Source organism: Lycium ferocissimum, unplaced genomic scaffold (genome assembly GCF_029784015.1).
Source record: "Lycium ferocissimum isolate CSIRO_LF1 unplaced genomic scaffold, AGI_CSIRO_Lferr_CH_V1 ctg2309, whole genome shotgun sequence".
NCBI lineage: Eukaryota > Viridiplantae > Streptophyta > Magnoliopsida > Solanales > Solanaceae > Lycium > Lycium ferocissimum.
The window spans coordinates 38392-49615 of NW_026720753.1; the positions used below are offsets into that span (position 1 = coordinate 38392).

Genomic DNA, 11224 nt, shown 5'->3' on the forward strand with positions numbered 1-11224 from the left:
TTAGCAAATTAGTGCTTACAAAATATTATAGAAAATTTACCTATCAATACTGCAATTTTGCAGCTAAGGAGACAATTGACATCCCTTGAACAAGGGTGGCATCATCATTGCGACAAAACAATTGTTATTTCTTCATCTTTAATTAGAGATTTGATTAGTTCTAACAAAAAGATTGAAAACAATTCGACATGAAGCCTTTTACCCCTTTACTAGGTCTACCTAGCGCGAATGCGGTTTAATGGAGCTAGTCCGCCCTCAAGGCCAAAGTACTGCCCCCTCGCGGACTTTTAGTTAAACATAACTAAAAGTACGGGAGGGGGTATACAAAATTTAAAATATTTCAATAAAAAAAAACAAACTTTTTGGTAGTTTTTGTAGTTTTCGATTAACCTTCTTTTGGTGGGTGATGGCCTTGGATTTGCCCGCAAGCACTCACGCTTAAACTCACGCACATGTATGTGCATTTCGATTCTTATTTAGCCGATTAAAACTCAACTCATTGCACTTGACCGTACGTGTATTTCGATTTTGTTCTCATCTTTGTTTAGCTTATTAGCAAATTAGTGCTTACAAAATATTATAGAAAATTTACCTATCAATACTGCAATTTTGCAGCTAAGGAGACAATTGACATCCCTTGAACAAGGGTGGCATCATCATTGCGACAAAACAATTGTTATTTCTTCATCTTTAATTAGAGATTTGATTAGTTCTAACAAAAAGATTGAAAACAATTCGACATGAAGCCTTTTACCCCTTTACTAGGTCTACCTAGCGCGAATGCGGTTTAATGGAGCTAGTCCGCCCTCAATAAGAAAAAAGTACTTTCCCAAGATACTTTTAGTTAAACATAACTAAAAGTCGCCTGAGGGGGCATACAAAATTTAAAATATTTCAATCAAAAAAAACAAACTTTTTGGTAGTTTTTGTAGTTTTCCAGTTAACCTTACTGGTGGGTGATGGCCTTGGATTTGCCTGCCAGTACTCACGCTTAAACTCACTGCACATGCATGCGCATTTCAGTTCTTATTTAGCTGATTAAAACTCAACTCATTGCACCGTACATGTGTATTTCGATTTCGTTCTCATCTTTGTTTAGCTTATTAGCAAATTAGTGCTTACAAAATATTATAGAAAATTTACCTATCAATACTTTTAGTCCCATAAAACATAACTAAAAGTATGCCCCATAGCGCGTAAGTTTTCTTAAGGTATAACTAAAAGTTTGCCTTATAAGGCAAAATTTAATGGGCAAACTTTTATCGGACTAAGCATAACTTTGTGAATGAATTATCAAAGTTATCTGGGATAAAAGATGTTTATGCCAAGTCGATTCATTTATAAGGCATAAGTATGCCGGTCCCGCATAACTTTGGTAATTTCTTCACAAGTGTATGCCGTGGGGGCATAGCGAAATTTAACTCGCCTTGCGAATTTTTTTTAAATTTTTGACTGCGTGTGGGTTCGAACCTGGAACCTATGAGTTTTAGCCGAAGGGCAAAATTTAAAGATTTCAAATATGAGGGGCAAAATTTAAAGACCACCCCAAACGAAGGGCAATTCTGCGAATTGCCCGAGTTATTTAAGCACTAATTCTTTGAGTTGATTTGGGGAGAAAATTAAACTCCGTTCTTAAGAATTTGGAGAAAGTATGAAGAACACCAAATGGGTTTCTCTAAATTCTTGATTGTTTAATCAAATTAATGGATGAACTTTGTTCTATTTGGTGTTAGGAAGCTTCCTTTCACATTTGGGTTTGTTTGGATTAGATTTGAGCAAGTTGGTGTGATTTTTTTTACTCTAGTGAAGATGATGATGATGATGATAATGTTGATGAAGATGAAGGAGAATTGGGTATGGGTTTTTAGATCCTTAATAAAAATGGAGTATGGAAAATTGAGAGTTTTTTTTTTTTGAAGAAGAAGAAGAGTAGATGGATGGAGGAAGGGGGAAATTAATAAAAAATGGGGCAAAATTAAACACGTGGCACGTGGGGCGGCGCGTGTGGACAACCGCCATTTAATATTTGGGGTTGGAGTTACGCCACATCAAGAAAAAGGGTCATTTTCTTCTGAAAAAAATTTGTCAGGGGGTAATAGGAGCGCATGAAAGGTTGGTGTGTAGTTGGCATTTTGGTCAAACGTTGGGGGTATTTTGACTATTATCTCCTCTTTGTTCTTTCCCACACGGCCTTTACCTGAACACGTCTTAACAAACCCAATTCATCATTTTCTGTATACAACAATACTCCAAAGAAGATAGCTAACCGGAAAAAATGGGGGTCGATTACTACAACATTCTGAAGGTTAATCGCAACGCAAGTGAAGAAGATTTACGCAAAGCTTACCGCCGTTTAGCAATGATTTGGCATCCAGACAAGAACCTCGGCACAAACAAGAACGAAGCAGAGGCAAAATTCAAGCAAATATCCGAGGCTTACGATGTTCTAAGCGATCCACAAAAGCGTCAGATCTACGATCTCTACGGTGAGGAAGCGTTGAAAACAGGTCAGGTCCCACCACCACCACGTGGTGGACCCCACAACATGCGAAATCCCCATCCTAACCCTACATTTCGGTTTAATCCCCGAGATGCTGATGATATTTATGCTGAGTTGTTTGGGTCCACGTCATCGGACAAGTCGAGGAAATCTAGGGATGGGTTTTTTAGGAGTACGACGAATGGTGGGGCCGAGTTTTCTGGGGTGGGGACATCTGGCAGTGGAGGTGGGTTGAGAAAGGTTGCGCCTGTGGAGAATGCGTTGTTGTGTAGTTTGGAGGATTTGTATAAAGGAGCTAAGAAAAAAATGAAGATTTCTAGAACTGTTCTAGATGCTTCCGGGTATGTTCAAGTTTCCCATTCTTTTTGCATGATCGAGTGTAATTGTACTGCTACTTTTTGTTGATGAATTGGGTTACTAGTGTTGTTGTTGTTTGTTAATTGCATGATTAGATTTATATTTATTGGGAAATTCTTTCTGCATTTTGTAAAAGATTGGATTTTTCTTTGCGGGGGAATTCTTTGAGCATTTTGTGAATATCATAAGAGTAGTGCAATTGGAATGTAGTATGTTTCTAGGCTACTTTTTCTGCTGTTAGAACTTCAAGAGAGCATTTTCAATTACCTTTGCATAGTTGGGAGGGTTTGTATAAAGGGGCCAAGAAAATAGATGAAGATCTCAAGTACTGTTCTATATGCTTCCGGGCATGTTTAATTTTTCTGAACTAAATTTCCCATTTTTCTTGCCTGATTGAGTTTAGTTGTATACTTTTTGTTGATGAATTAGGTTACTGTTTGTTTTCTTTTCTTTATTGGGAAATTCTTTGTGCATTTTGTGAAAGATTGCATTTTGAAGTTCCATTCATGCCTAGTTGTTGGTTAGTATCTGGGGCGGTTGATGTGCATTGGGTGGGATTAAGGTACTTTTTTTGAATGCCTGATAAAACCGTTAGATTCATAGTGCATTTTTATCTTTACACAATGGAGCAATTACTTGCTTAGGGAACATAACAGCCCATTTCGAGTTTAGAAGATGGCTAGATCGGTTGGATGTTGTGAAGTTGTTAGTTGGAAACTGGTGCATTTAGTACCAAGTGTAAAACTTGCAAAAGAATGTGTGTTATCTGGGAGGTTCACTTCCAAGAGTGTTCTTAGGTCAAGGAAAAGGTTCACGTCCATGAGTGATGCTTAGGTAGAATTAACTGTAAATGCATGAATATAAAGTACTCTAGCCATTTTTGCACCAAATGCCCCCCCCCCCCCCCCGCCCCACGTCTTTTGATAAGTAGAATCCATTTCACCAATCGTAGCACCAAGTAGGTGCTCAAAACAATGTACAACCTCAAGAGATTTAGAGACTCCTTCAGCATACAAAGACTAAGAATCCACAGTAGTGTCAAAATCATATACATTTCTCAATTTACGAAAAATCTCAGTGTTTTTTTTTTTGATAAGTGAGCGTTTTATATAAAGAAAAAAGCAAAAGTACAAAGTGGGTTACATCAGGTTCTAAATTATACATAGACGTTGATGCTGTTTTGTTTGAAAGCATCTTCTGTTTCTCTACAATCAATTGTTTAACACTCTGTGATGCTTCTAACTGCCTTCCAAGCCCTGAAAATTCTCCTTAATAGTTTTAGGCATAACCAGCCATGCTTTAAAGAAGTTGAAGAGTAGACACTAGACACCATATCTATTGTACTTTACTGCAAGGATGAAAGTGACTGGAGGATTTTAGAACATTTTGAACCATGTAATGTCTGTTGCATAATTGTAGTTACATTCCAAGGCAAGCTACTCTTGGAATGACTTCTGATCTCCAAATCATTGTCCAAAGCCTCTGGTTCATTCCTTCCTCTGTACTAATCAATAGATTAGGATTTCACTGCAAATATCCCTTCTCTAGTTATCTTCCAAACTGACATGTCTTCCTCATCATGTGTGATCTCTCGTTCTTCTTCCAGCCTTTTAACCATTGTTGTCACTTTTCCTCCTCTCAATCATGGAAATTTTTCTGAAATTTATTTCAACTTGCACTTTTTCAGATTATTGGAGAAGAAATACAGTCTTACCTCTCTCTAGAATTCCAACAGCTTATGTGCTAACTTCAATCAGCCCCCGAACTCCCCCTCTTATTTCTCTTCCTTCCTAGTTGCAACCCCTTAACCATCCTCCCCTATTCCTTCAAAACCAACCATGTAATCCCATTTTTTGTCCCCCCAAATCTTATATGTTTTTATCCTACTTTGGCAACTATCTTTTCGATGATGACTGAGTTATTTAAATCTAAGTTATAAGGATGAAGGGAGTAACCACTCCAAAACTGAACTCCATTCAGATCACGGAAAAACATCTCTTCATAGTTGGTCACAAATATATCTAGATCAAAGAAAAATTAACAGAGAAATAGAGGACATATGGTGTGGGTGAATTGCAAGAAAGCAAAGTTTCAGTAAAATCCTTGCTTGATGTGCTATGATGTTCTGGTATTGCCAAATCCTTTGCTAGCATTCGGTAGACCAGGTGAAGTCAGCAACTGGAGGGAGAAAACGATCAGTTATATGGCTAACTCTCGTTTTAAAACTCGAGCAGATACTAAATACATCAGGATCGTTATGCAGTAAAGATCTTAAGTCTTAACGAAGTTCCCACTCAATACTAATCGCAAATTAGTTTGGATTTTGCTTGCTGCATGGTGGAGTTTGTGAACAGAAACAAACATAATATATTTTGGATGTATTTCACAGCAGCAACAATGCATCAATAAAGCATACCTTTTCCCGAAATCAATTTGGGAGGTTTGTGCAAAAGGAACCACCCTCCCAATAAATCCTCTGCCTGCTCAGCCTTTCATTGCAGAAGCTATTGAGAAGTTGTGAACTTAATGGCATACTGGGACACTGCTTTTAAGAAAGGGCCAACACTTATTTAATCTGTTGTTGATGAAAGAAGATTCCCTTATCTTTGGAGTGGATTTTCTTATTTTATTAGGAGGACACTGGTTGGTCACATGACATCCTAATCCTCTTTCTTCCTTTAAGATTTCTCATGGACCCAGAAGTACATTCCTGGTATTCCTCTGCACAGGTCTTCTAGCTTGATGGCGGTCTATTTTGTTTGAACTTCCATCCATAAGCTAACAAAATCAAACTCAGAGATCGGTAACAAAAGAATCAAGCTGATATGATCTGGGTGAATCAACATTTTTCCTTGATTCAAATTCATCACGTTAGCTTAGAAACTCAACCAATCTGTCAAAGGAACATTTCTACCTGTGTCTAAGAAGAGGTTAATACTCTCGCTGATTTTTTTTTTTTGAAGATGTTATACTAAATTTCAAAAATGAAGAGGTTATACTATTCAATGAAGTGGTAGCCTGCAAACTCGACACATGTTGCATTCAAAAGATCCAAATTTTGAATCGTCTGAGTTTCACACCATAGCCCATAATTCTTTCTATGCAACCAACGTGGCTCCCTCCATGGGCTTGGCTTTAAATGTGGCCCAACTCCCTGGTACATTTTTCAAGCCTCTCTTAGGTTGCTCTCAAGTCTCTAGACTTGGCCCATTCCATATCTATTCAGGATGCATCCAAATCACCCAAAGCAATCCACCAGCCTTTTGACTCGCTATGATTTTGAATTAAAGGTGGCTTGTAAGGAGTTTAGAACCACACATTTTAGGGTTCTAGATTCTTCGACAAATAGAAAACAAAGGTCCAATTCCGTTGTTAGTTGATATTGTTGAGGCCATTCTCTAGCAATTTTCATTAAGGTGAGACTTAAGAATGTTTGGATTGTTGTTTCACATCGTTTCATAATGTATTATTTTGTATCGTATTATACAATATTGTGCTCTCACTGTTTCAATTTGTTTGTCTTACTTTCCTTTTTAGTCCGTTTCAAAAAGAATGTTTATTTCCTTTTTTGGCAACTCTTTAATTCTAACTTTCCACATGGCATGTATAAGACCACAAGATTAAAGGGCATTTTGGTACATTCTACATATCTTTAATTTAAGACCATAAGATTCAAAAGCCTTCTTTACTTTCTTAAAGTCCGTGTCAAGTCAAAGCCAGACTAACAAATTGAAACGGAGGGAGTATTGTTTTATTGAAACAATGTAAGCAGAGTCTTTCTCAAATTCTAGAGAAATCTCCTTATTCGAACATTAGCATAGAGGCTTATGGCTTTCTGGAAGAAAAACTTAGACCTGGCGATCCACGACAGTTCGGATTGGAACAACTATTAGAGTGTGCTGAATCCAACCGTTGCACATTCTCCCTTTGGTTAAACCACCACTTAAGGCTAACCCTTTTGCTTGGCTGGCACGGGTTGGCTGTGTTGTTTGTGTCATTTTATTAACATTTTTCTTGTTTGATTTGAGTGTATTGTACTTAAAAATTGATAAGTTTACCAAAATACTTAACTACTGTAAGTATTAGATTTATCAACAATTCAAAACTCTCCAGCTGATTTGGGTTGAGGTCTAGTTGATTGATTAGATTAGGTTTGGGTTCCGAACGAGTCCAATGGCCAAGCCGGGAAGGAAGATCGTTTTTGTGCTTGATTGTATAGTGTATTGAAAATAAATATGATAGATTCTCCAATAAACTATTGTAGCAAAACTTTTTTATTTTGAAATAGGTCGCCACATTTATTGGTATAATCTGAACATTAAAAACATGTTAAGTGGGGAACTTTACAATTGCAAAAAGGTATAAGGGAAGTCCTATCCAAAAACTATGAACTTACACATCGCCAATTAAATCTATCAAGTCTCCTACTTCCCCCACATATTCTGTTTACACCAAAAATTAAAAAGGCTAGGACAATCCATCCTAATTTTCTAGATGGGACTGCTTGTCTTCAAAGCATCTAGATTTCTTTCTTTCCAAACTGTCCACTATATTCAAGCTGGGATGATCTGCCACCAATCCTCTTCAGCATTCCTTTTCTCGCTCTTCCAGCAGCTCAGAAACTCTTTTATAGAACTAGGCATAAGTATAACCCAATTTGTACCCAAAATACAAAACAACATGTCCCACAGATTTGTAGTTGTCCTACAGTGCTTGAATAAACGTTCATTGCTTTCTCCATCCTGACCACAAAGCATACATCTTGAACAAATCTGGAGACCTCTTCTTTAGTTAAGCAAGCTTTCCTCACCACCGACCAGACAAAACAAGACACCTTGACTGGTATTTTAGTTTTCCAAATAAGTTTCCAAGGCTAAATTCCATTCATAGGACTTCCCTGATTAGAGATCCAGTATGCAGACCTCAGAGTGAAGATTCCTTTACTGTTCAGTCTCCATCTGAGTCTATATGAATGTTCTGAGATTCGACAAAAGGATCCTAGCGCTGAAGCAGACTAGAAACCTTGTCAATCCCGGTCATCCAAGGCTCTTTTAAAACCAAATCCCATCCATGTTAAGTCCACATTTATCTACCTGGGATGAGTTTGAGTGCTTATGGAGTAAAGATCAGGAAAGGTAGATTTGAGGCTGCTATTACCCAGCCAGTGGTCTTCCCAGAAAACTATTGCAGTAAATCTTGTGGCTAATCTAGTGTCTGTGATGACTGTCATCAATATAAACCACCAGGTAAATGCACAGATTAGGAGCAGAATACCGATGGACACAGAATGATCAGCTTCACTATGAGTCGTGCCAAACTCCTGAATAAGAATGATTAACTTACCAAACCAGGCTCAAGGAGACTGTTTCAAACCATAGAGTAACCGATGCAGTCAGCAAACAAGACCTTAGACTCCTCCTAAGCAACTAAGCCAGGTGATTGCTTTATGTAAGCCTCATCCTCGAGATAGTTTCGGAGAAAAATATTCTTAATGTCCAATCAATAAGTAGCCAATTGTAAACAACTACCATTGATAGAAAAAGACGGACATATGCTATTTTAGCTAGAAGAGAGAAAGTATCATTCTAATCAAGTTCAAATATCTGAGTGTAACCGTTGGCCACAAGGCAGGCCTTAAGTCGAGCAATTTGAAGCGACATCTTTTTAAGCACTTCCAAACTAAGGATCTTAGCAGATTGAAGTATTTTTTGGATATTGAGATCCCTCAGTCTAAATCAGGTATTGTCATTTTCACATTGGCAAAGAAAATAATTGTTGTCTCCTTATATGGTCTTGGACAATCCTCGGATCTTTTTTTTTTTTTGGTGAAGTAATTAAAATGTATTAGAATGGCATCAAGAAGATGCAGAGGTTACAACTAAGCATAGAGCTGCTTCAAACAAGAATTAACATGAAGCTAGCCGAGCAAAAATCTGTAAACCAGTCAAAAGATCCAAAAAGATATCCCCTAAGACCCTACTGTGCTAGAGTTAGGGAGCTAACAAAATCCAAAAAATTATCCACACTGTTTACAGGGGAGACAATCCTCGGATCTTGTTCAAGACCATATAAGGAGAAAGCAACCATTTCCTTCACGAACGTGGGACTCTTAAACTTTCTTAAACTGTGAGAGTCATCAGTCATGATCTTGTATTAGTTAGCTCTATTCAATTTGAATACTAGTTTCTATTGTTAATCTTTTGTGGTTCATTGGGTATGTCTCCTTATAATATGTTGTTCTCTCTGGTCTTTTTCGAATAAGAAATATGTTATTACATGAAATGGTTTATGTTGCTTTGGATTTGGCTATGGTATGAATGTAAATTGCTCGTTAAGTACTAATGATCTCGGTTGGGTATCTAATCTTTGACTATTTGCCAACATTATTGTTGTATAGAGTAACAATGACACTCCATCAAGAAATGAACTTCCCAGTTGGAACATTATTTTGTAGTTTTTTCGATCTATAGAGAAGTTTGTTGACAGCTTGAGTACTGTGTGCTATGTGATGACAAATTTATGATACATTCTGTAATTTCATTTGCTTTAGGATGTTCATCAATATTAGTGATTGTGATGGGTTATCCAGACCAAGCTTTACTTTGTTGTGATATGTATATAGTTCTATTGCAGGAAGCTTCGGACTCTTGAGGAGATATTGACCATCGAGATTAAACCTGGTTGGAAGAAGGGGACCAAGGTAACTTTTCCTGAAAAGGGAAATCAGGAACCTGGTATCATTCCAGCAGATCTGGTGTTTGTAATCGAGGAAAAACCTCATCATGTCTATGTCAGAGATGGTAATGACCTTACTGTCAATCAAGAGATTTCACTTCTTGAAGCGCTCACTGGAAAAACGCTGGAGCTGACAACACTGGATGGGAGAAATCTCATTATCCCATTGACTGACATTGTCAAACCTGGGCATGAGGTAGTTGTACCAAATGAAGGGATGCCAATTTCAAAAGATCCTCGGAAAAAAGGAAATCTAAGAATCAAGATGGATGTTAAGTATCCAACAAGGCTCACAGAAGCACAGAAATCTGATCTCAGGAGGGTTCTTGGAGGATCTTCCTGATCGTCTTTTGGTTCTGATTGCCAGGGGTGACCATATGAACACAGGTATTTCAGATTGCCAGGGATGACCATATCAACATAAGTATTCAGATTGCCAGGGGTGATCATACGAACGTAAGTATTCAGATTGCCAGGGGTGACCATATGAACACAGGTAGATAGTGCAGATGTTGGATGTAAATATAGGACATGCTTGCAATTGAAACTGTGAATACTAGGAAGGTCTGGTAGTTTCAATGTTTAGGGGCAAAATGGATATTTTTTGGAGTTTGGGTGGTGGAGGGGTTATTTTTTCCGTTGGGTCGGGACATGTCCCTTCACATTATTTGGTTGATAGAATATAGATGACGTTAATGCAGGCCCTTTTGTTATGTTGCTTGTGATTTTAGGTCTGATCAGGACGCAAATGCACTAGGATCTTGCGTTTATTGGGTTCAATGCTGATTACATCCATTGTATCTTGACATTGAGCAAGAATTCTGCTTTTCTCCCTGTAGAAAATCCCTTAGTTCTTTTCTTGGTCTCTTTTCTTTTTCCCGCATCATGTACTGATAGCAGATTACTGACTTCTTTAACTTATTACAAAGTCCATTGTTTTTAAGCTAACACAATTTTTTGTTTAATTTTTTTCGGTTTGTTTTTTTTCCTTTTCTGGGGGTACTATATCCTTCTCCACTACTTGATGCAACCTCATTAAAATACTTGGTAGGTTTTTCTACGTGGATCATGCTAGCACCTGGTGCAGTAAAGGGCTCCAGGGGAGCTGTAAGCTGTTAGGTTGGCTGTAAACCTGTATTTGTACACGGTGATGAAGGGTGGATGTATGTGTTGTGCTGGAGCTCTTTTATGATAGTTTGGCAGATGGTCCTAGCTACTAAATATTGCAAGTATTGTTTAGAGTGAAAGTAAGTGCCTAAATTTTAGGTGACAGTGCTATATTGGTCCCTGATTATAGCTGATAAATAAGGTAGGTTGCAAAGTTAGGTCATAGGTGATGATATGATGCTTATGGCAAGTCATATTTTCCTCTTGTGCTGCCAGTTTGGCCTGGACCTAACTCTGCGTTGTTCTCAGTCACCTGTCTACTCTCAAGTACGTGACATCTATGGAAACCTGTTATCTGAAGAAAAATTTACCAACACTTTGGTTTACACCAAATCAATGAGCAAACGTGTCTTTTACATGCACTTTTGTCACTTGACTATGATTACTTAACGCATATTTTTATATCATTATATTACTTAACTACGATCAACTGGCGCGTATAGTTTGCTCTTTTATTGTGTAGCA

The 11224-nt window shown here is 37.8% G+C and overlaps 1 protein-coding gene across 1 annotated transcript; it reads left to right on the forward strand.

The window, feature by feature from the left end:
- Positions 1-2209: 2209 nt before the first annotated feature.
- Positions 2210-10540, forward strand: LOC132043322 (uncharacterized). The gene is made up of 2 exons (XM_059433823.1): positions 2210-2841; positions 9491-10540. The coding sequence occupies exons 1-2, from the start codon at positions 2276-2278 to the stop codon at positions 9933-9935; spliced, it is 1011 nt and encodes a 336-aa protein (XP_059289806.1). The 5' UTR covers positions 2210-2275; the 3' UTR covers positions 9936-10540.
- Positions 10541-11224: the final 684 nt, after the last annotated feature.

Bases quoted from the DNA above. Each gene is read 5' to 3' on its own strand.
- LOC132043322 (XM_059433823.1), top strand. From the start codon at position 2,276: ATGGGGGTCGATTACTACAACATTCTGAAGGTTAATCGCAACGCAAGT. The intron at 2,842-9,490 runs GTATGTTCAAGT...GTTCTATTGCAG, and splicing joins ACTGTTCTAGATGCTTCCGG to GAAGCTTCGGACTCTTGAGG.